General features: G+C 45.6%; 1 protein-coding gene across 1 annotated transcript in view; it reads left to right on the forward strand.

The window, feature by feature from the left end:
* Nucleotides 1-25878, forward strand: part of RAP1GAP2 (RAP1 GTPase activating protein 2) — a 314933-nt gene that overhangs the window by 13872 nt on the left and 275183 nt on the right. Inside the window, exon 2 of the mRNA XM_070945523.1 lies at nucleotides 6406-6441. Within this exon, the coding sequence (XP_070801624.1) occupies nucleotides 6406-6441 (36 nt within the window). The remainder of the gene's footprint in view (nucleotides 1-6405; nucleotides 6442-25878) is intronic.

Genomic DNA, 25878 nt, shown 5'->3' on the forward strand with positions numbered 1-25878 from the left:
TATAATCGTCTACTATTGTTAGGAAGTAACGTTTTCTATAGGTGATTGATGGAGTTAATGGGCCAACTAAGTCCATGTGTACTAAGTCAAAAATTTTGTTAGTTGATCTAGTAGATTTTCTTGGCCTGGGACTAGTTTTTAGTTTTGTAGATTTACATACTGAGCATTCCAAATCGTTTTCACAATTTTTTATTTTGACACCTTCTGCGTGTTCAGTCATTTTTTGTACTACAGGAAAACTGGCATGTCCTAACTTCCTATGTAAGATGTGAGCACACTCATCATGAATTGGTTTACCTATTTTTGGTTTTTTTTCATTGTGTGCATCTGCGTGATCATGAGATGTTTTACATTCATCATTGTCACAGTTACTAATATTTTCATCATCTGCTTCAATACAATCTTCCATATTTGAATCAATGTTATGTAACCATTTTTCCTTCGTTATCAGATAAGGTAGGCCTCCTTTAATCATCACAGTGCCTATATTTATTTTATTCTTCTCCAAAGTCGCTTTTCCCTTTGAGAAAACTATATTAATGTCAGAATCTCTACTTAGTTTTATGGCACTTAGTATGTTATGAGGTATTTCAGGTATTAACAATACCCCCTCTATTTTTCCTAGACCAGGCAAGGTTACATTTCCTCTGCCTAATACTTGAACCTTTTCTTGGTTAGCTACTTTTATTACAAATTTATCTTCTGTAAATGAAGACAATATATTTTTGTTATTAGTGGTGTGATTAGTTGCTCCAGAATCAATAAGCCAATTATTATTCTCATTTTGCTGTATTTTAGTGTTGTCTTGTTTATTTAATCCATTCAGTGAACCAGATTTTCTATCCTTTGAATTATCTCTGCCCCCTCTATTCTCTTTGTAATTTGGTGGGCTTCTATATCTATGTCTATCTATGGAAGACTGTCTATAATTGTATTTGTTCCTATATTCTGACCTATGTCTTTCCTTTGAAATTTTGGGACAATCTCTTCTACTGTGTTCCCTGGATCCACAATTGTGACATTTGAATGTTTCATTATATTTTTCTTGGAAAGCTACCTTCCTATAAGGTTTGTGTTCTGTGTGATTGTTAGAACGATTTCTTCTTGAATTGTCTTCTGCTATCAATTTATTGGATAGACTTTCTATGGATAAATATCCTAGATTGATAGTGTCTAAATGTGACATAAAACTGTCCCATGATGAATCAAGTGAGTTGATAATAACACTTTTCATTGTTTGGTCTGAAATCACCTCCCCCCTCAAATGCAGCTCAGCTCTTATTTTGTTTAAAGATATTAAATGCTCACTTATGGAAACCCCTGGTTTCACTCTAGATGAAAAGAAATCCTTAGACATTCTTGTGGTGGTAGCCACACTATCGCTGTGAAACAAATTAAACATGCATTGAATGATTTCTGAAACAGTCAGATTAGGTTTGATGCTATGATACATTGCAGGAGACACACTAGATATTATTAAGAAAAATGCTCTATGGTGTAAACAATCTATTTTTAAAGTCCAAGGTCTTTTTGGGGGACTAGTGATAAAAAATAGTAAATTTTCCTTCATAAAGACAACCTGGAGCTGTTGATACCATTCTTGCAAATTAATGCCATCAACCCTTAGTTTTGGGAAGTCACTGGGTAAATTTCCGACATTATTTTGTCCATTACTTACGACCTGAGGTAGTCCGTGGTCTTGCAAGTGTAGAAAATTGCAAAACGGCATGGGGATGCTCGCAACGAGTCTGCGTGGTTCTCTTGCCAGTTCATGTCTTCCCGGACCGTCTGCGTAGTTTCGCGCATGCGCGTTGTCCATTTCTTCTTTGGAGTCGTCGTGGAAGGTTCTCTCCATTGCGGCTCGCTCGCTCTGCTCTGCTTCAGACGAGTCGGTCTCTGGTTCGACCTTGGGAGTTCTGACGACGGCGGCTGCTCTTCTTTTTCTTTTGGGGGCGTTGGCACTCGCTTCGGTCTGTGGTGTAGGGCGGAATCGACAAGGCTCTCTGGGTTCGGGCGTCGTCGCTTTCGAAGTCAGGATGGGAGCGGGCAGGTCTTGAGGTATCGGCTTGCTCGCTCGCTTCTTCGGTGGATCTTTGGTAATTTTTAGTTTTGGCCCAAATGCAGCAAAAAGTGTTTTCATTGCTGATTTTATTTGGGATTTTGTTGAGTCATCTTCACTTTCTGATTCTGATTCTTCTGAGGAGTTCGAATCTTCTTTTTCATTTTCGTTGTCTGATAACGTTTTTCGCGCCAGAAATTTTGAATTGAGCATTTTGATTGGCTCTGCTTCGCTCATCTTGGAGGCCTGTTGAAACCAAGATGGCTGCCATTCAAAATTTCGCACGGGATCACTGTTTTTCTTCTTCGTAATGACTTTCTCTGCAGTCATATCACTCACTATTTTTGGGTCTTTAGGCTTCTCATTAGTGATGTTTTTCTCTCTCGCTGCTCCGCTGTTCTTCAGCATTTCTTGGAGGTTCGCGATGAGGCTTTCATCATTCTTCTGGCTTTTTAATAGTTTTAATATCTCTGACCTGAGTTCGTTATTCTCTATTTCGATTTCCTCCTGGTCATCATTTTCGTCTATTATTTCTTCGTCTTCAGTGGTGTATTCTTCGGATTCTCTCGAAATTGCGTTTGTGTATTCGTTGATTATTTCTTGTTCTGTTTCCATTTCTTTGCTGTAGGCCCTGGTGTTGGGCCTATCTTTCTTAGACATTTTTTAAGTTTTTTATTGAGTCAATTAACCATCCTCTGCTACCAGCTTGTTGCAATATTTTCAGGATCAGACTCAATAAAATTAGTGAGAGTTAAAGGTTTAAATATACTTCCTTTTATTTACAATAGGCATTCTATATTCACTGAATATTCACAGATAGAAGCAGGGAAAAGGGTGTAGGTGGCTCCTTATATATACAATGGGTGGAGCTATAAGTGGGAGTGGTGAATTATGAATACATTAAGAAGTGAAGAATAAGTTAACCCTTGATACCCCATTCATATACTATTTACACATTAGAGAATAAGGCATTTACATCTGACAGCCACGATGTAAAAAAGACGTTGAGACTCCAGAAAGAGTGCAGAGAAGAACAACAAAGATGATGAGGGGACTGGAGGCTAAAACATATGAAGAACGGTTGCAGGAACTGGGTATGTCTAGTTTAATGAAGAGAAGGACTAGTCTTCCAATATCTCAGGGGCTGCCACAAAGAAGAGGGAGTCAAACTATTTTCCAAAGCACCTGAGGGTAGGACAAGAAGCAATGGGTGGAAACTAATCAAGGAGAGAAGCAACCTAAAACTAGGGAGAAATTTCCTGACAGAACAATTAATCAATGGAACAGCTTGCCTCCAGAAGTTGTGGATGCTCCAACACTGGAAGTTTTTAAGAAGATATTGGATAACCATTTGTCTGAAGTGGGGTAGGGTTTCCTGCCTAAGCAGGGGGTTGGACTAGACCTCCAAGGTCCCTTCCAACTCTGTTATTCTACCTGTAGCTGGTTTGCAGCCACCCAATAGGATCTGTCAATTGCAAGCTGGAAGGTTCTGTATCGGCTCCCCCCCCCCATCTCCAAATTACTCATCAGAGCCTGGTGTGCAGTCTGATCTAAGATACTGTGCTGCAGGTGAGAATAAAACAGATGGAGCTCTTTTCTTTTCAGATTTAAAAAAAAAATGACTATGGAGTGGCAGCTGTTGAATCTTTCATTACAGGAGGGAACAGGCTGATTCAGAAGGTGCAGGCTGAACAAAAAATGTGTCTTTTGCATTACGAGTTCCTTGTTATTTAAGGTGCCAAAGTGAAAATTGGAAGTGTCTTACCCAATGCCAGCTCACACCGAAGCGTATCTGATTGCTGAATTTGGTTTAGTATATACCGATTTATAATTGGCTCCTTTGGGTGGGTGGGAGCTCAGCTTTGGCACATTTTTAAAAAAGCAGAGATCGTTTTCTCGCTTGCTGTTTGTGGTCCTCGGCACGGTGTACAACGTGATGGAGGGATGAAATTGCTCTTTTTTTGTCTGCATGTGCTTGTTCTGTCCCCGTCTCACACACGCACACAAACAGTCAGCCAGGAGTTAAAATAAACTTGCTGACAATAATTTCCTTTGATAACAGAATTGGCAGCAACCCAGTACCTGCTTGCCAAAAACTTTACTCACAGAGGGAGGTGTTCCTCCTCCGTCAGATAAACCAAAATAAATTCACAAAGCCAAAGAATTGTCAAGTCCAGTCCATAATAAATCCAAGGAAGGCAGATAACGAAGTTCCAGAGACACAGTATGACTTGCTAGCTGTTCAGTTTTGTCCGTCACAAAGCCTGAATGGCCACCACACCCCCTTTTATCCCCTGTGGGGTGTGGTTCAGTGACTCAGCTTAATCTCTGGCACGCCTCCTTCTCTGCTGCGTGCGCTTGTCTTTCCGACGCTGGCAGGGATCCAGCCAAGACTTATCTCTGTCGCTGTCTAACTGCGGCTGCTCGGAGATGCCTGGCTCCTGGCCTATCTCTTCTCCTTTGGGAGACACCTGAGGCATTGCCAGAGAGGAGGGTCCTGGAGAGGGAGGCCTTGCCAACTCCTCTCCTTCACTTTCGGAGTCTTCTCCCTCCGATAAGATGGGCTCGGGGGTCGGAGTCACAACAGTGCTTTGGAATCAGAGTTTGTCTGAAATGGTTCAGGGTTTTCTGCTTGAGCAAGGGGTTGGACTAGAAGACCTCCAAGGTCCCCCTTCCAACTCTTGTTATTCTGTTGTTGACTCCTGGTGACACATGTCCCTGCATTTTTCACGGCAAGGTTTTGGAAGTTTGAGAGATTTTGGACCCACCCAGTCATTTTGTAGAAATTACAAACTTTGTAAATAGGTTTGCCGTTGTCTGCTTCCTAGGAGTTAAGAGCCACAGTGGTGCAGTGGTTAGAGTGTAGTACTGCAGGCTACTACTGCTGCCTGCCGGCTGCCTGCAATTTGGTAGTTCGAAACTCACCAGGCTCAAGGTTGACTCAGCCTTCCATCCTTACAAGGTCGTTAAAATGAGGACCCAGATTGTTGAGGGCAATATGCTGGCTCTATAAACCACTTAGAGAGGGCTGTAAACAGGGGTGGGCTTCCAAAATTTTAGCACGGGGTTCTCTCCCCAGTTGCTGGGTGGGCGTGACCATCTGGGGGTGGCCTAGTCAGCCTCCTGCACCACAGCAGGACGGGGGTCGCATTTTTGCCCTCCCCGTGCTCCATAGGCTTTCCTTGAACCTCCGAGAGGGCGAAAACGACTTCTCCAGGCTCCGGAGCAGTGGTGGGTTTCAAAATTTTTTACTACTGGTTCTGTGGGTGTGGCTTGGTGGGCGTGGCATGGCTTGGTGGGCGTGGCATGGGAAGGATACTGTAAAATCTCCATTCCCTCCCCAATCCAGGGAAAGGTTACTACAAAATCCCCATTTCCTCCTGATCAGCTGGGCCTCAGGAGGCAGAGAATAGATGGGGACGGGGCCAGTCAGAATTTTTACTACTGGTTCTCCAAACTACTCAAAATTTCCGCTACTGGTTCTCCAGAACTGGTCAGAACCTGCTGAAACCCACCTCTGTTTCAGAGGCTCTCTGGAACTTCTGGTGGGCCCATTTTTCGCCCTCCCTGAGCCTCTGAGCACGCCCTGCACTTACCAGCATCCAAAACAGGCCACATGGGGACTCCTGGGAGGGGCAGGGAGGGGTGGGCGGGGCCAGCCAGGAGTGGGATTTGGGGGTTCTCTGAACTGTACAGAATCTTAGCTAGAGGTTCTCCTGAACCCCTGCGACTCCCCAGCAGCCCACCTCTAGCTGTAAAGCACTATGAAGTAGTATATAAGTCATAAGTCAGTGGTGAAATACAAATTTTTTTACTACCGGTTCTGTGGGCATGGCTTGGTGGGTGTGATGTGGCTTGGTGGGTGTAGCTTGGTGGCATGGCAGGGGAAGGATGCTGCAAAATCTCCATTCTCACCCCACTCCAGGGGAAGGATACTGCAAAATCCCCATTCCCATCCCACTCTGGGGCCAGCTAGAGGTGGTATTTGCCAGTTCTTCAAACTGCTCAAAATTTCCGCTATCAGTTCTCCAGAACCTATCAGAACCTGCTGGATTTCACCACTGTCATAAGTACTATTGCTATTAAGAGAGAATGACTTGGCCCAAGCTCACCCAGGCAGAACTACAATTCACAGTTGCCTAGTTTCTAGCCTGGTGCTTTAATCACTACACCACACTGTCTCTTGTGTTCCTCCCTTGTCCCCCGTTATAAAATGTGATTTAGGGAAAGATCCACCCCTGCCGATCACCAAGGCACAATTTTAAAAGGGTTGGGAGATCCTAACAGAAAAATTAGGACTCCAAATAATCTCCTTGACATTCTTTTCTCCTCTTTTTTTTTTTCAGGATTGACAAAGCCATGCTTGCTAGTCTGAAGATAAAGTAAGTAACTGGTTCTTGAAATCTTATTATTTAAAAATAAAAATATTGGCCTTTTGAATAATGCTTTGTTTATGCAGCTGTTTGCTGCACATAGATACACACAGCTATTCAGTGGGATCGACCACTTCCTACAACCCTTTGCAAAACTTTTAGCAATCCAGGATAATACAGGTAGTCCTCAACTTACAACTGTTCATTTAGTGACTGTTTGGAGTTACAATGACACTGAAAGAAGTGACTTATGACCATTTTACACACTTACAAGCATTGCAGCATGATCCCTGTGTGGCCGCATGATCAAAATTTGGACGCTTGGGCAACTGATTCATGTTTATGACAGTTGCAGTGTCCCGGGGTCACCTGATCACCTTTTCTGACCGTCTGACAAACAAAGTCAATGCGGAAGCCAGATTCACTTAACAACCTTGTTATTAACTTAACGACTGCAGTGAGTCACCTATCAAGGGTGGCAAGAAAAGTCGTAAAATGGGGCAAAAATTCATTTAACAACTGTCTCACTTAGCAAGAGAAATTTTGTGGTCAGTTGTAGTCATAAGTAGAGGACTACCTGTACTATGTTTACTAATGCTTTGGGTGTGACTGACCTTTATCATTTCAAGTGGGAAGAAGTTTCTCCGTTCAGAATTTTCCTCCATGTGGAAAACTAGCCTATCAGGGAGATCATTTTAGCCTTTTGCCCCTGATAGACCAGATTTCTATGTAAAGAGCAGGAGTGGGCTTCAAAAATTTTAGCAAGGGATTCTCTGTCTGGTTGCTGGGTGGGCGTGGCCATGGTGGGCGTGGCCTAGTTGGTCTCCTGCACCACGGCGGCGGGGAGAATGTTTTTGCCCTCCCCGGGCTCCGTAGGCTTCCCTTGAGCCTCCGAGAGGGCGAAAACGGCCTCCCCAGGCTCCATAGGCCCTCTGGAGGCCAGAAACGGGCCCATTTCCAGCCTTCCCGAACTTCCGGTAGGCCCGTTTTTCGCCCTCCCCGAGCCTCCGTGCGCACCCTGCACTTACCTGCATCCAAAAGGGGCCGCGTAGGGAGTCCTGGGAGGGGCGGGGCAGGGTAGGCGGGGCCAGCCAGGAGTGGGATTCGGGGGTTCTCCGAACTGCAACAGAATCATAGCGAGAGGTTCTCCCGAACCCCTGCGAACCCCCGGCAGCCCACACCTGGTAAAGAGGATCTTTTTCTGAGGAGGAATATTCCATTTTACAAACCTCTCTCTCGTTTTTTTAAATTTATTTATTTATTTATTTTTTACCTATCACCTTCAGTTTGCTGTAGCACAGCAATGAATCGCCACGATGAAGTGTTGAAGATTGACAAATGCTGTGTGATTGCCTGTGGAAAAAAAAGCACCGGAAGGTCACTCATGAAAATATAATCCAACCTTTGTAACTGACAAAATATAACTTCTGTTCAGGCGGCATCTGGGCTGCTGTAAAATAAGATTAAGCAAGCTTTACAAACGGGGGAGGGGGAACGGGATGCGGGGGGGGGGCGGCGGGACGACACACCAGTGAAATACAATTCAAGACTTTGGGTAGCAGTTGGAATTTTCCTGCAGGTTTCTGAAGGGGAAAATATTTGCTAAATCAGAGATTACTTCTTTCTCATGGTTTTGTGTGTGTGTGTGTGAGTGTATGAGAGTGAGACTCTATGTGGGTGGCTGTTACCCTCCAAGTTTGTTCAGCATTTGGAGGTGGGAGGTAGCGTTTCAGAATAAGCCATCTTGAATTTAGAGAGCCCTTACTTCTAAGGAAATCTGCAGCACCGTTTGGAAGTCGAGCCGATGGCAATTCGGGGCGCTTTCTCAGAGTCCTAACTCCTCTATCTCCCTAAGGCAGGGATGTCTAACGTAGGCAACTTTAAGACTTCTGGACTTCAATTCCCAGAATTCCATAGCCCAGGGGTCTCCAACCTTGGCAACTTTAAGACTTGTGGACTTCAATTCCCAGAATAGTCCACAAGTCTTAAAGTTGCCAAGGTTGGAGACCCCTGACCTAGCCAGACATCCTATAGCAGTGATGGTGAACCTTTTTGGCACCGAGTGCCAAAAAGGTTGCGTGGAAATGTCACACGTGCGCTCATCAAGGCCAGAAAAAGAACTTTTGGCTTCTAGCACACATGTGCACCCAACAATCAGTTGGCCGGTGCACATGCACAGGCTGGCTTTCGGCACTGCTGCATGCACAAAGGGATCGCGCTCTGGAAAAACCAAACTTCAGGGTTCTGGCATGCATGTGCATCCAACAATCAGCTGGCTGGTGTACATGTGCATGCCGATTTTCAGCACTGCTGCGCACACAAAGGACAGCTGATTGTCATGTGTGCATGCGAGCCAGAAACCCAGAAGACAAACAGACAAGACCGCACATGCCAGGCAACATGGCTTTAGGTGCCACTTTGGGCACGCGTGCCATAGGTTCGCCATCATGGTCCTATAGCCTCAGCAAAGCTGGCTGAGGAATTCTGGGAATTGAAGTCCACAAGTCTTAAAGTTGCCAAGGTTGGAGACCCCTGACCTAGCCAGACATCCTACAGCCGTGATGGTGAACCTATGGCACGCATGCCACAGGTGGCACGCAGAGCCATATCGGTGGGCACGTGAGCTCAGCCAACTGATTTTCAGGCCTTCTGGGCCCACTGGAAGTAGGGAAACAGGCTGTTTCTGGCCTTCAGAGGGCCTCCGGGGTGTTGGGAAAGGCCGTTTTTGCTCTTCCCAGGCTCCTAGAAAGGCTCTGGAGGCTGGGAAAGAGCAAAAAATGGGCCTTCTGGTCCCACCGGAAGTTGGAAAATGGACCATTTCCAGCCTCCAGAGGGCCTCTGGTGGGATGGGGAAGGCCATTTTTGTCTTCCGCAAGCTCCTAGAAAGGCTCTGGAGCCTGGGGAGAGAGAAAAACGGGCCTACTGGGCCCACCATGCCATCGCTGGCCAGGAGCGGGGGAGAGCGGGGAGTCGCGTGAATGCGCGGGGTGGAGCGCATAGAATTATGGGTATGGGCACGCATGTCCGTAACCCTCTCCCTCCCCTCCCACTCCTGGCACACAATGGCAAAAAGGTTAGCCATCACTGTCCTATAGTTTTAATTTTAGTGCATAGTCTCACTACTGCATAATAGCAGTGATAGAGTAGGAAGGATGCCTTGAGGCGTCTGGACTCTGGAGGTGTGCATAATCTTGCCAAGAAATCTGTTATTCATCTCTTCAGAAGCTTGGTGTGCTTCTGTATTTCAATCAATAGCTGGAAGGGACCTTGAAGTCTTCTAGTCCAATCCCTTGCTCGAGCAGAAGACCCTATAATATATCATTTCAGACAGGTAGCTGTCCAGTCTCTTTTTAAAGATCACCAGTGATGAAGCACCCAGAACTTCTGAAGACAAGCTGTTCCACTGGTTAATTGTTCTCACCGTTAGAAAGTTTCTCCTTAATTCCAGGTTGCTTCTCTCCTTGATTAGTTTCCATCCATTACCTCTTGTCCTGCCTTTGGGTGCTTTGGAAAATAAGCTAACCCCCTCTTCTTTGTGGCAGCCCCTCAAATATTGGAATACTTTTATCATGTCATCTCTACTTCTTCTTTTCTTCAGACTGGCCAAACCTAAATCCTGCAACCGTTCTTTCTATGTTTTAGTCTCCAGGCCTTCAATCATTTTAGATGCTCTTCTCTGAACTTTTCCCAAAATCTTAACATTTTTTTTTTTTTTGTAATGTGGTGACCAAAACTGGATGCATACTCCAGGTGTGATGTTACTAAGGTTTTATAAAGCAGTACTAATACTTTGCGCCATTTTTTGGAATTCAAATTTTTTTACTACCAGTTCTGTGGGCGTGGCTTGGTGGGCGTGGCTTGGTGGGCGTGGAAGGGGAAGGATACTACAAAATCTCCATTGCCACCCCACGCCAGGGGAAAGATACTGCAAAATTCCCATTCCCACCCCACTCCAGGGGAAGGATACTGTAAAATCCTCATTCCCACCCCACTCTGGGTCCAGCCAGAGGTGGTATTTGCCAGTTCTCCGAACTACTCAAAATTTCCACTACCGGAAAGCTGTCAGAACCTGCTGAATAGCACCCCTGCTTTGCGTGATCCTATGCCTCTGCAACCAAGGATTGTATTTGCAAAAAGAAAAATCCAGGTTGGTAACAGAAAGTTCACCCTTACATGTATGGCGGTGTAGAGCAAGGGTGGGCATCTATGGCAACTTTATGACCTGTGGACTTCAATTCCCAGAATTCCTGAGCTGGCAACCCTGCTGCAGAAGGTTGTTTTTCGCCAACGGTGGTTGATGTCTAGGCATCTGCTCCCAAGAACGTCCATCCCCTCTCCCACCAGCCTTCCAAGAACAATTATCCCTTCTTCCTGTGATGGCTTACTCCCTCGCGCAGCTGATGCAGATCCCAGCCAAGCTTTTCTGAGCCTTGTGGGATTCCCGCATTAAAAATTGTTACTGTCGCATGCCTCCCATTGTCAGTTTACGTGTCAAGAGAGCGAAAGCAATAATGTTCCTAGCTCGGGGCTAAAGTACCTTATCTTCTCTCTCTATCTTTTTATTATTATTTTTTAAAAAGATCTTATTCTCCCAGGCAGCTTGGATTTGAAAACAATTTCCATCTGCCGTTTTATTAAAGTGATTTTATTTTATTTTTTTTGCTCCACTGTTAAAAGGATGCTTGTCCTTTTACCAGGGTGGGAAGGATTTTGGAGCAGCTGTCCAAGCAGGCACATCCGGGATGGGGGATGGGTGGATGGGTTGAGGGTCAAAAAAAGAAAAGCTGCCATTGTGCTACCTCCCATGTTGCACAGCAGGATGTTGATTGCAAAGTCACAGCAACCATCTTAAGTCAGGGGTGGGCTTCAAAAATTTTAGCAAGGGGTTCTCTGCCCAGTTGCTGGGGGTGTGTGGCCATGGTGGGCATGGCTTAGTTGGCCTCCTGCACCACGGCGGGGGGTGGGGGGTGTTTTTGCCCTCCCCGGGCTCCAGAGGCTTTCCTCAAGCCTCTGGGAGAGTGAAAATGGCCTCCCCAGGCTCCAGAGGCCCTCTGGAGGCCCGAAACAGAAACAAATGGGCCCGTTTCCGGCCTTCCTGAACTTCTGGTAGGCCTGTTTTTTGCCCTCCCCAAGCCTCCACGCACCCCCTGCACTTACCTGCATCCAAAACGGGCTGTATGGGAACTCCTGGGAGGGGCGGGGTGGGAGGGGCCAGCCAGGAGTGGAATTTGGGGCTTCTCCGAACTGAACAGAATCTTAGCTAGAAGTTCTCCTGAACCCCTGCGAACCCACAACAGCCCACCACTGATCTTAGTTTTGTAGACCCTCCCTGAAAATATCCCTCTATCCAAGACCTTACCCATCAGAATGAGTCAGCGGATGGAGGAACAAATTTAGTTGAAATATGTAATAAGTCGTACATTGAATGCCTCAGCAGGTGGCAATATCTAGCTGACTTTACAGAATACAGAATAATAGAGTTGGAAGGAACCTTGGAGGTCTTCTAGTCCAATTACCTGTCCAAGCAGGGGATCTTATACCATTTCAAATAAAATGGATGTCCAATCTCTTCTTAAAAATCTCCAATGATGGAAACCCACAACTTCTGGAGACGAAGCCATTCCACTGTGTCAATGAAGATTCAATCATCTAGGCCAAAGATGTAGATTGAATTATGGCAACTGGACCATACTTTGTTGATCTGAGATATTTCATTGCTCACCCAAGCAACGTCATCAGTCAGAGTAAAATTAGTTAGGCAGAGATTCAGAGAGACGTTGGAATGTACCTATCAAGTTTGAAGCACGCTTATGTTGTTGCAACTGTTATCGCTTCTCAGCTTGCCAACGAACCGGGGAAGGGTAAAATGGAACGTAAGCTCCAGATATCAAGAGGATGAGCCATGAGAGCCAAGGACACTTCCGCAGGCATTTGCCAAACCCAAAGACTTTTTCTCATAACAATACATTGACATTCAATTGGACAATGTGACCTACACTAATAGGGGAAGAGAGAATTCTATACTTTAATTATGTGGGTTTGCGTGGGAATTAGCTAGAGCTTGTTTTGCCTTAAATCAGTGCCAAAATGATGTCCTCAATAAAGTTTTGGATTTGGAGATTGGATCGTCTCGAGCTTGCTTTGGTTGGGTTCGTCCATCGGAACATTGACAGTACCAACTCTTGCCACACTAACTTCAACAGTTTCAACTCCCTGCTCAAGCAGGAAACTCTGTATGATTTCAGATAAATGGTTGTCCAATCTCTTCTTAAAAACTTCCAGGTTTGGAGCATCCACAACTTCTGGAGGCAAGTGGTTTCACTGGTTAATTGTTCTCAGAACCAGGACATTTCTTCTTATTTGAAGGTTGTATCTCTGCTTGATTAGTTTCTATCCATTGCTTCTTGTCCTGCCTTCAGATATTTTGGAAAATCGGTTGACCCCCTCTTCTTTTGTGGTAATCCCACAAATATTGGAACACTGCTATCATGTCAGCCCCAATCCTTCTTTTCATTAGACTAGACAGTAGACTAGTTGCCTCAATGGTTGTTCAAATGTTATAGCCTCCAGTCCCCTAATCATCTTTGTTGCTCTTCTCTGCACTCTTTCTAGAGTCTCAACATCTTTTTTTTTGTATCGTAGTGACCAAAACTGGATGCAGTATTCCAAGTGTGGCCTTACTAATGCAGTATAAAGTGGTACTAACCCTTATTTATTTATTTATTTATTTATTTTATTTTATTAAATTTGTATACCGCCCTTCTCCTGCTGGACTCAGGACGGTTCACAGCCAAAATAAAAAACATCCCAATACAAAAGTTAAAATTTGTTAAAAGAATTATACAACTTTGGCCCAAAATTTTAAACATCCCGACTAAAACCCATAAACAATAAAAAATCTAGCATCTTAAAAAGGGGGGGGGGGTTACGCCAGCCCTGCTTGGTGGAAAAGAAAGGTTTTTAGGGCATGGTGAAGAGCCCGGAGATCTGGTATCATGCGTATCTCGGGGGGCAAATCGTTCCAGAGGGCAGGTGCTCCCACAGAGAAGGCCCTCCCCCTGGGGGTCGCCAGCTGACACTGCCTGGCTGACGGCACCCTGAGGAGTCCCTCTCTGTGGGAGCATACTGGTCGGTGGGAGGCTATCGGCGGCAGAAGGCGGTCCCGCAAATACCCAGGCCCTATGCCATGGAGCGCTTTAAAGGTGGTAACCAACACCTTGAAGCGCACCCGGAAGACCACTGGCAGCCAATGCAGCTCACACAGGAGAGGCGTCACATGGGAGCGCCCCCTCGCTCCCATAATCTCCCGCGTGGCTGCATTCTGCACCAGTTGGAGCCTCCGGTTGCTCCTCAAGGGGAGCCCCATGTAGAGAGCATTGCAGTAGTCCAGGCGGGAAGTGACAAGTGCCTGAGTGACTGTGCGTAAGGAGTCCCGATCCAGAAAGGGACGCAACTGTGTCCTTCATGTGATCTTGATACTATCCCTCTCTTGATGCAGCCTAGGATTGCATCAGTAGTGGGTTCCTCCTGGTTCGGCCGAGCCAGTAGCGGTGACGATATGACGTCACTGAACCGGTTCTCTTTGTTCAGGCGCTGGGCCCTCCCGCCCCCCCGCGTTATTCTTACCTTTTATTTGGCCCTGCCCCCAAACTATTCGCTGCCTCCCGAGTCCCAGCTGATCGGCTAGAAGGAAAAAAACTGTTTAAACTCTTGCCGCGGGGCTTCAAAGGGCCGCCCTACAGCTGATCAGTGTTAAAAGGCAGTGTGGTGGTAGACCAGAGCGCTCGAAAAACAAATGGGTAGACTGGAACGCTCCAAGAACAAATGAGTAGACCAGTACAGCTCTGCAAGCAGTTAAAAGCCTGGTAGACCAGTACCTCTGCTAAATCCTAAAGAATTGTCACATGACCATCAAACCACGCCCACAAAATAAGCCACGCCCACAGAACCGGTAGTAAAAAAATTTAGAACCCACCCCTGGATTGCATCAATTATGGTATGTAAAATTATTACCATTATGTAGAATTGCTTCAGGCTAACCAGGCTCTGGTCTGGTTAGTTCTTGGATGGGAAAAGGCCAAGAAATGCCAAGGTTATAGACTAGACTGGGAAGTCAAAAAATAACCCAGAAGAAAACTACAGGAAACCACTTCTGTACCGTTGATTAGAAAATGACCCTTATGCGCTACTGCAATCACCAAGAGATGGCTCAATTCAATTTGCTGAAGAAGCAGGAGGCAGCCTCGAGCAATCCTGGCTGATCTCAAAAGGGCAAGCAGGGTCACGCGGCTTGAATGAAAGGCTGTAAGGGAGCCCCAAGGCTGAAGACTAGGCTACAGGTAGTCCTCAAATTATGACCATTTGTTTCGCAGCAGTTAGAAACCAACCATCCAATCAGAGCCGAAGAAGCTTCTTGGATGAGAAGCGAAATGTCTTCAAAGAAAAGCCAGAAAATCCAGTTGCCTCTTGAAAAAAGCACCTTTGGGACGATAGAGCTGAAAGGGACCTTGGAGGTCTTCTAGTCCAACCCCGTGCTCAAGCAGGAAACCCTATACCAGTGATGGTGAACCTTTTAGACCCCGAGTGGCCAAACTGCGCATGTGCACATGCCCAAACTGAAAGATGTGTGTGTGCATGCAAACATGTGCATGCATGGTCATGCACGGACATGCACGGACACGCGCACATGCTCAGCAGACCCAAAGACCAGCTGGTCGGTGGGAGGCAGGGCATCTGAACACCGGCAGCGCTGCAAGAGGGAAGATCTTTTTCTTTCGTGAGCTTCTGTTTCATCGTTTGCGGGGAAACAGAAGCTCACGAAAGAAACTCCACAGAGATCTGACCTGGGGTGACGGGTGCGTGTGCCAGCAGAGAGGGCTCTGCGTGCCACTTCTGGCACGCGTGTCATAGGTTCGCCATCACGGCCCTATACCATCCCAGACAAGTGGCTGTCCAATCTCTTCCTTCCCTGATATTTATTTATTTATTTATTTATTTTATTATATTTCTATACCGCCCTTCTCCTGCGGGACTCAGGGCGGATAAAACATAGCATATAAAATTTAAAAACATTTTAAAAACAATTAAATAAATTTTGGCCCGAATTTAAAACCGAAATTTGATTAAAAAACTGAGAGGATGGGATCAAGCCAGCCCAGCTAGATGGAACATGTGCGTCTTCAGGGCCCGACGAAAAGTCCAGAGGTCTGATATCGTGCGTATCTCAGGGGGCAGGTCATTCCAGAGGGCAGGTTCTGCCACAGAGAAGGCTCTCCCCCTGGGGGTCGCCAGCCAGCACTGTCTGGCCGACGGCACCCTGAGGAGGCCCTCTCTGTGTGAGCGAACCGGTCGGTGGGAGGCTATTTTTTTTTTTAATTTGATTTATATGCCGCCCTTCTCCGAAGACTCAGGGCGGCTTACAATGTGCTCAGCAATAGCCTTCATCCTTTTGTATATTTATACAAAGTCAGCTTATTGCCCCCACAAACTGGGTCCTCATTTCACCTACCTTAGAAAGGATGGAAGGCTGAGTCAACCTTGAGCCTTGGCGAGATTCGAACCCTGCAGTAATTGCAGGCAGCTGGTCTTAATAAGCTTAATAACAGGGTGCCTTAAACCCCTGTACTACCAAGGCTCTATTGGCGGCAGAAGGCGGTCTCGCAAATACCCCGGCCCTAAGCCATGGAGCGCTTTAAAGGTGGTCACCAACACCTTGAAACGCACCCGGAAGACCACAGGAAGCCAGTGCAGCTCGTGCAGGAGAGGTGTTATATGTGAGCGCCCCGTCGCTCCCATAATCCCCCGTGCAGCCGCACTCTGGACCAACTGATACTTTCTAATCCATGCTTGTCTGAGGGAATTGAAGTCCACACACCTTATAGTTGCTGAGATTGAGACCTTACTGGTATTTATAGTTTATTATTTTTTCCTTTCACAGTTTGAGAAACGAACTGTGTTACAAGAAGGCGCTCCTGCCTTAATTCTAATTGAAGGGAGACGATCTCCTTCCGAGGCAGCTGAGCTTAAACAAGCATGTTTAATCAATCAACGATCATCATAACCCCATGCACTACACTGTTTTAATTAGAAATCAGAAGGACGATCTGCCAGAGAGAAGGAAACAAACAAAGCCAGATGGGAGGTGAAATGAAAGGCTGATGGCACAGGCATTAGAAGTAAATGCCTGTTGTTCTTCTCCTTCAGCCAGAAAGAGAAAAAAGAAGAAGAAGAAAAAGGAGATGAAGACAAGGCACCGCAATAATAATAAGGGGAATGGCGCTCATCCTTAAAAGAAATTAGACACACACCCCCCAGTGGTGAAATCCAATTTTTTTTACTACTGTGGGCATGGCTTGGTGGGCGTGGCAAGGGAAGGATACTGCAAAATCTCCATTCCCTCCCCACTCCATTCCCTCCCCACTCCTAGGGGAAGGATATTGCAAAATCTCCCACCCCACTCTGGGGCCAGCCAGAGGTGGTATTTGCCGGTTCTCCTAACTACTCAAAATTTCCGCTACCGGTTCTCCAAATTGCTCAAAATTTCCGCTACCGGTTCTCCGAATTGCTCAGAATTTCCACTACCGGTTCTCCGAATTGCTCAAAATTTCCACTACCGGTTCTCCGAATTGCTCAAAATTTCCACTACCGGTTCTCCGAATTGCTCAGAATTTCTACTACCGGTTCTCCGAATTGCTCAAAATTTCCACTACCGGTTCTCCGAATTGCTCAGAATTTCCACTACCGGTTCTCCGAATTGCTCAAAATTTCCACTACCGGTTCTCCGAATTGCTCAAAATTTCCGCTACCGGTTCTCCAAATTGCTCAAAATTTCCGCTACCGGTTCTCCAAATTGCTCAAAATTTCCCCTACCGGTTCTCCAGAACCTGTCAGAACCTGCTAGATTTCACCCCTGCCCCCCCCTTTTCCTCACAGTAACTTTACTGGTGGTGAGATAACGTAGCAACCAGCACAGTACCGTAGAGACCCTTAAAGTTGATTCTTCTGTATTGTTTGCTTTTCCTGACTCTGAAAAATAAATCCCCAACCGCCCTTTTGCTAAATTAGAGATTGCTTCTTTCTCATTGTGTGTGTGTGTGTGTGTGGGAGAGAGAGACTGTGTGGGTGGACGTTGCCCTCCAAATTTCTTCAGCATTTGGAGGTGGGAGGCAACATTTTGCAGAATAAACCATGGTGAATTTTGGGAGCCCTACAGGAAATCTACAGCACCCTTTGTGAGCTGACTCAAGGAGGTTTTCTTAGGGTCCTAAGCCCTCTTTCTCCTTAGAACATAGAATATCATTGGAAGGGTCTTTGAAGGTCTTCTAGTCGAACCCCCTGCTTGAGTAGGAGGACGTATACCATTTCAGACAAAATGGTGGTGCATTTTGTTTTTGAAAGCCTTCTGTGATGGAGCACCCATAACTTCTGAAGGCAAGCCATTCTGTTAATTAATTCTTCTCACTGTAAGGAAATTTCTCCTTAGTTCTAGGTTGCTCCTCTCCTTGGTTAGTTTCCAACTGTTGTTTGTCATCTTTGCCTTTTGGTGCTTTCGAAAATAGTTTGACCCCTTTGTCTTTGTAAGAGCCTCTCAAATATTGGAGCGCTATTATCATGCCACCCAGAGGTGGGATTCAGCCGGTTCTGTCCGGTTCGAGCGAAACTGGTAGTGGCGACTGCGGGAGGCTCTGCCCACCTGCCCGGAAATAATGCACGAGCAAAGAGCATGCATGGAAGGCCATGCGCATGCGCATAGGAGGTGCATGCACTTACATTTGCGAACTGGTAGGGAAGGTAAATGAATCCCACATCCGATGCCACCCCTAGTCCTTCTTTTCATTAGACTAGACACACCCAATTCATTAGACACCTTAAGGCAGCGGTGTCCAACCTTGGCAGCTCTAAGACTTGTAGACTTCATTTCCCAAAATACTACTGGCTAGGGAATTCTGGGAGTTGAGGTCCACAAGTCTTAAAGTTGCCAAGGTTGGACAGCTCTGAATCTGGAGGTTGTACATGAAGAATACCATACATACAGGAAATGGGCTTTGAGTTATGTTTCCCAAGCCACTCTATAATTTTTGCTTAATCTTGACTTTAGTGCATAGTCTCACAATTGCATAATAGCAGTGAGAGAGTTGGAAGGATGCCTTGAGGTCCTCCAGTCCACCCTGGATTCAGTTTATGAACTGCACCTGCCAAAAGACGGCCAACTTACCTCTTTGCTATTGCAACTCCATCAAAATATGTTGGAACTCTAGAAAGAGTGCTGGAGACTAAAACACATGAAGAATGGTTACAGGAATTGGGTATGGCTAGTGTAGTGAAGAGAAGGACCAGGGTAGACATGATAGCAGTGTTCCAATATTTGAGGAGCTGCCACAGAGAGGAGGGAGTCAAGCAATTTTCCAAAGCACCTGAAGCAGTGGTGGGTTGCCCCTGGTTCGAACTGGTTCGCACGAACTGGTAGTAAAACTGGCGGGAGGCTCCGCCCACCGACCCGGACATCATCAGGATGTTTCTGTGCATGCACAGAAACTTCTGCGCATGCATGCACGGTCCCATTGCGAACCGGTAGTAAAGATAAGTAGAACCCATCTCTGACCTGAAGGCCAGACAAGGAATAATGGATGGAGACTGAACAAGGAGAGATTTAACCTAGAAATATGGAGAAATTTTCTGACAGTGAGAACAATCAACCCATGGAACGGAAGTTGCCTTCGGAAGTTGTGGGAGCTTCATCACTGGAAGCTTTCAAGAAGAGACTGGACAGCCATCTGTCAGAAATGGTGTAGGGTCTGCTTGGGCGGGGGGTTGGACTAGATGATCTACAAGGTCCCTTCCAACTCTGTTAATCTGTATCTGTACCAAAAAGCAGCCACCACTGCTGAGACAAGCTGCAGATACTGAATTGTTTCGACTTAAAACAATTCATTTAGTGACCATTTGAAGTTACAATAGCACTGAAAAAAGTGTTTTATGACCTTTTTCACACTTATGACCATTGCAGCACCCCCATGGTCATGTGATCAAAATTCAGACGCTTGGAAACTAACTCATATTTATGATGGTTGCAATGATCCCCTTTTGTGACTTTCTGACAAATAAAATCAACGGGGAAGCCAGATTTTCTTAACAACCATGCTACTAATTTAACAACTGAAGTGATTCACTTACCAACTGTGGCAAGAAAAGTTGTAAAATTGGGCAAAATGCACTTAACAACTGTTGAACTTAGGTACAGAAATTTGGGGCTCATTTGTGGTCATAAATCAAGGACTACTTATATTCTAATATAAAAAAAAAAAACCTGTCACCTTTAGGCTCTTTCTCCTGGCATTTTGTTAAAATTTTGCTCCCCATCAGTTTTAGTCCTGCATTTGTGGGGCACAGAAGAGTGGTGCGGTGGCCTAGTGGTGGAGCTCTCGTCTCACAATCAGGAGGCTGTGAGTTCGATCCTAGGTAGAGGCAGATATTTCTCTCTCTCTCTCTGGGCACACTGAGAATATATCTGCTGAACAAAACTCCGCATTGGCGACAGGAAGGGCATCCAGCCATTAAAACACTCTGCTAGCTCCATTCAATTGCCCAGACTCCACCCCGCAAGGGATTATGGGGGTCGTTAAATGATGATGATTTGGAGTGGGCACAGAGGGCCACTGAATAACTGTTCAGCTATTCGGAATGGCCGATTCTGACGGTTCTCGGAGTGACAGATGTTTTGGAAGAGGTTGTAGAAGGATGGAGGCAATCTTACTACCATCGGGAGTCTGTGAAAATGGCATCAAATATCATTTCTCCCTGTCTGAGCGATGCTGGGCTGCACTTCCCTTCTAACATAAGTGGTTTTGCAGCAGACAGCTGGTGGATTGAGGCTTTAAAGGCAGTCATTTCCGAGGCCTATTAAGACCTGCGGGTGTTCCTTGGCGTGTTCTTAATTTTTTCCTTTTTGCTTAAGTATTGGGTTGCATAACAGGATCCGGAGGTCTGAACCAGCTGGAGTTTTCTGAACATTTTTCGCAGGCAGTCTTGCAAAAAAAGCAAATTATGTATTTAATCTGGGTGTGCTGCCATCTTCATAAAACCTCACAGGTTAGCTTTTTCGTAGAAGAGACCCAGCTGGCGTGTCGGCTAAAGCTGGTTAAAGTGCAGTTGGCTTTGGCACATCATGGGCACATTGTTTCTGGCTGTAATAATAATAATAATAATAATAATAATAATAATAATAATAATAATAATAATAATAATAATCAAAGCTACCTGCTGCTTTAGGGATTCTGCAATGCCATTTGCAACAGTTTAAAAGCATGTTTGCTGGTTGACTCTACAGGTAGTCCTTGACTTAAGTCCTTAACAGAGCCTGGGATTTCTCTTGTAAGTCAAGATGGTTGTAAGCAAGGGTGGAATGTAAAATTTATTACTACCGGTTCTGTGGGCGTGGCTTGGTGGTGGTGGGGGTAATGTGACGGTGGGCGCGGCCAACTTTTTTTTTTTTTAACTTTTCAAAGCATTTTTTCTAATGCTTTGAAAAGCCTCTCTGCCAATCAGGCAACTCAGCTGGGATCATCAGAGACTTTTCAAAGCATTTTTTTTTACCACTTCTTCGGCCAAGAGGTTGCAGAAAAAAAATGCTTTGAAAAGCCTCTGACGATCCCAGCTGAGCCGCATGATCATCAGAGGCTTTTTTTTTACTTTTAAAAGCATTTTTTCATCAGAAGAGGTTGTAGAAAAAATGCTTTTAAAAGTAAAAAAAAAAAGCCTCTGATGATCGCGTGGCTCAGCTGGGATCGTCAAAGGCTTTTAAAAGAAAAAAACCCCCTTTTTTTCTTTTAAATGCCTCTGACGATCCAAACTGAGTTGCCTGATCGTCAGAGGCATTTAAAAGAAAAAAAGTCTCTGCCGATCAGGCAACTCAGCTGGGATCGTCAGAGCCTTTTGAAAGCATTTTTTTACAACCTCTTCGCCGAAGAGGTTGTAGAAAAAATGGTTTTAAAAGTTAAAAAAAAAAATTTAGCCATGCCCACCCAGTCACATTACCCCCCCACCAAGCCACGCCCACAGAACCGGTAGTAACAAATTTTAGATTTCACCACTGACCAGGAGGCCCATCATTTCAATCATGAGCTACAAATATTCTCCTTTATTAGAACTTCAGTTTCTCTGCCTCTTGTCCAGCACTTTGAACCACCATGCCAGACTAGATCTTGGGGTGAGAGAGAAGAACTGACCTAAAGTCCCCCAGGGAACATCTATGGAGGTTTTTAGTCATCCACATTGTTTGGTTGTCCCAAAGCAGTGGTAAAATTCAAATTTTTTTACTACCGGTTATGTGGGTGTGGCTTGGTGGGTGTGGTGTGGCTTGGTGAATGTGGCTTGGTGGGTGTGGCAGGGGAAGGATACTGCAAAATCCCCATCTCCTCCCCACTCCTGGGGGAAGGATATTGCAAAATCTCCATTCCCACCCTACTCTGGGACCAGCCAGAGGTGGTATTTGCTGGTTCTCCAAACTACTCAAAATTTCCGCTAGTGGTTCTCCAGAACCTGTCAGAACCTGCTGGATTTCACCCCTGTCCCAAAAGTACTTTTTCAAAAGGCAACTGGACTTTGTTTTCCTTGAAGATGTTTTACTTCTCATCCAAGAAGCTTCTTCAGTTCTGACTGGTCTGAAGTCACCTTTGGGTCCCCCAGGGAACATCTGTGGCTGATGATGGACTTGAACGTGGGTCTCCCAATCCCAGTCAGGCTCCTTCACCACCACACTGACTCATGGTTTAAGAGAGAAGAATTGGCTCTAGAACCCCAGGGACTGTCTGTGCTTGACCTAAAATCAACCTGTCCCTGTTCCTAATCCAACACAACACTACTTGTATTCCTCAATTTACAACCATTCATTTGGCAACCTTTCAGTTACATTGGCCCTGGAAAAAAGGAACCTATGACCGGTCCTCACACTTATGACAGTTGCAGCATCCCCATGGTCAGTGGTGGGATTAAAGTAATTTAACAACCGGTTCTCTGCTCTGATAATTTCTTCCAACAACCAGTTTGCCGAACTGCTCAGAAAGTTAACAACCGGCTGGTGCGAACCGGCTGAATCCCATCACTGCCCATGGTCCCATGATCAAAATTAGGGCATGTAGCAATTGGTTTATATTTACCTCAATTGCAGGATCCCAGGATCACATGATTCCCCTATCCATAAGTCGCCCGGGGTCACTTTATAAGGGAGATGGGCAGCATTGAAATTTAATCAGATAATAAATTTGCAACCTTCTTAGCTGGTTTCTGGCAAGCAAAGTCTGTGCAGGAGCTGGATTTGCTTAATGAATGTATGATTCACTTAATAACTGCAGTGATTTGTTTAACTCCATATTTATTTTCAGTTGTCTTTTCTCAGTGAGAAAACCTCCCCAGTTCCATCAGGCATTCTATAGATGGTTTAGCTTCTTTAAAGGGGATGCCACAAAGAAGAGGGGGTCAGCCTATTCTCCAAAGCTCCAGAAGGCAGAACAAGGAACAATGGATAGAAACTAATCAAGGAGAAGCCCAACCTAGAACTAAGGAGAAATTAACTGATAGTTAGAACAATTCATCAGTGGAACAACTTGCCTCCAGAAATTGTAAATGCTCCAACACCGGAGATTTTAAAGAAGAGATTGGACAACCGTTTGTCTGAAATGGTATAGGGCAGGAGTGTGAAACTCGATTTCATTGAGGGCCGCATCAGGGTTGTGTTTGACTTCAGGGCACTGGGGGCGTGGCCAGGGTTGGCGTGGCCAGCTTGACATCACTCGTGTCGGAGGCACCTGTGGTGGCCAAGTGCTAAGGCAGGACATCCCTCCCTCTCTCTCATTATAATCTCCTTCCTTCCTTCCTTCCTTCCTTCCTTCCTTCCTTCCTTCCTTCCTTCCTTCCTTTTCTTCTTTTTCTTTCCCTCTTCATTCTCCTTTATTTTCCCCTTCCCCTCTTTCCCTTTCCCCTTTCCTGTCCCTTCCCAGCTCTGTTTTCTCTGGCAGAGCCCATAGTGACCAAAAATGGGTCCCAGGCCCTCCACATGCAGCCCCGAACTCCATTTTTGCTGGCCGAGGCACTGCGGGCTGGTCCTTTGCTGTTTCCAGGGTGGCTCCACATGCTGCATCTAACCATCCTGTGGGGCGGATCTGGCCTGTGGGCCTTGAGTTTGACACCCCTGGTATAGGGTCTTCTGCTTGAGTAGAGGGTTGGACTAGAAGACCTCCAAGGTGCCTTCCAACTCTGCTATTCTATTAATCTTCAATCATCCATGGTGCTCTCCTTGGAACCTGCTGCAGTTTGTCTATTTTTTTTCTTAAAGTGGGATTCCAAGAAAAGGACTCACTATTTGGCTTGTGTTCTACCCCAGGTACGGACCCCAAAGAACACAGCACACACAAAGTCCGTACAAACCTTAGTTTACTAATTTAAATCAGTCTTTTCTGAACAAAGGCTGTTAATTCATTAACTTCATTAACAGCCGATAAGAATCCAAAGAATAATAAATCAATTCTGAGGCACAATATTTCAGATAACTGTAATCTTACTGTGGTTGGCAGAATGCCCAGAAGCAATTTGCAGGAAAACTGATAAGAGAGAAACAAGAGCCGAATCAAACGTTTTCTGGAATCAAGACGCGAAGGTATGTGAGCGAAGTTGTTCCCTGCAAATTGCATCAGTCGTCGTCCTTCCTTAAATAGGCTAGGGGAGTGGCCAATTAGCCCCAAGCCTTACTCTCGAGGAGACCTCCTCCTGAGGAGCCACTCCTGCCTTTTGGCAGCTCTGCGCACCCGTGCACCGAGAAGAGGCTCCTCCTCTTCTTCCTCTTCACTTATGGGAGCTTCTGGAGGTTCTGAAGGCCCTGGCTGAATCCCCGTCTCTGGCACCACATCTTCTCCAGCCTCCTCATTGTCTGACTCGAGTGCCAGCTGCACAGGCTGCTGGTGCAGCACCACACCAGCCTCCTCGCTGTCAGAATCAGCTACTAATTGCACAGGCCGCTGACGGGCCACAACAGCTTGACCATAGCAGGTAGTAATTTCAGACTCTGGTCTTAAACCATTTTAAGGCTCCCTTCATTCTGAGTAACAGCAGCGCATACAAACCATCCTATTACTTCTCTTTAAAAGGTCATCCTGCTATACCATAAAGTCTGTTACAAAGTCTTGCCCTTATTCTACAACTGATTGCAGACGTGGGTTTTTTGTCTCTGAAACAGCTGCTCTACCGAGATTAGGAGTGAATCATGTTATGAAAATTGGAAGTAAATTATTTTTGATGCATGCAGCCTTTTTAATGGCACAATCAGCATTCTTCAGCATCTGAAGGCATAGTTAACTCGTGGTCAGAAATTGAATTCTTCTCAAATGAAACCATCCTTGGTTAAGAATGTAGGGAAAGAAGGACTAGAGACAACAGGATATTTGAGGGGCTGCCACAAAGAAGAGGGGATCAACCTATTCTCCAAAGCACCTGAAGGCAGGACAAGAAGCAATGGGTGGAAACTAATCAAGGAGAGAAACAACTTAGAACTAAGGAGAAATTTCCTGACAGTTAGAACAATTAATCAGTGGAATAGCTTGCCTTCAGAAGTTGTGAATGCTCCAACACTGGAAGTTTTTAAGAAGAGATTGGACAACCATTTGTCTGAAGTGATATAGGGTCTCCTAAATGTCTATGGAGATTCTCAGTCATCCAGGTCATGGTTGTCCTAAAGGTGCTTTTTTCAAGAGGCAACTGGACTTTCTGGTTTTTCTTTGAAGATGTTTTGCTTCTCATCCAAGAAGGGTCTCCTGTTTGGGTGGGGGATTGGAGACTGGAGGACCTTTGACATCCCTTTCATTATTCTATTCTGTTATTCTTTAGAAGAAATCTGGAAATCTGGAATGTATAGGAAAGTCTGTTAGCCCAAAGAAAGTCTGGAATGTATGGGATCTCCTGCCACTGGAATCAGGGCACTGGCAACAAATTGCAATGTTTTGAGGTGCAGATATATATATTGCAAACATGAAAGCTCTCTTAAAGGACTAGCAATAGCACTAGCACTTATATACTGCTTCACAGTGCTTTTATAGCCCTCTCTAAATGGTTTACAGAGTCAGCAATATTGACCCAACAATCTGGGTCCTCATTTTACCTCATTTTACCTCAGAAGGATGGGAGGCTGAGCCGACCTTGAGCTGGTCAGGATTGAACGCATTGAACTCCTGACAGTCGGCAGAATTAGCCTGCTATAGCAATAACACTCAGACTTATATACCGCTTCATAGTGCTTTACAACCCTCTCTAAGCGGTTTACAGAGCCAGTATATTGCCCACAATAATCTGGCTCCTCATTTTACCCACCTCGGAAAGATGGAAGGCTGAGTCAACCTTGAGCCGGTGAGATTTGAACTGCCGAACCTGCAGCTTAGCAGTCAGCTGAAGTAGCCTGCAGTG

The sequence above is a fragment of the Pituophis catenifer genome, unplaced genomic scaffold (assembly GCF_029215685.1).
Source record: "Pituophis catenifer annectens isolate HBS135680 unplaced genomic scaffold, rPitCat1.0.hap2 SCAF_1, whole genome shotgun sequence".
Taxonomy (NCBI): domain Eukaryota; kingdom Metazoa; phylum Chordata; class Lepidosauria; order Squamata; family Colubridae; genus Pituophis; species Pituophis catenifer.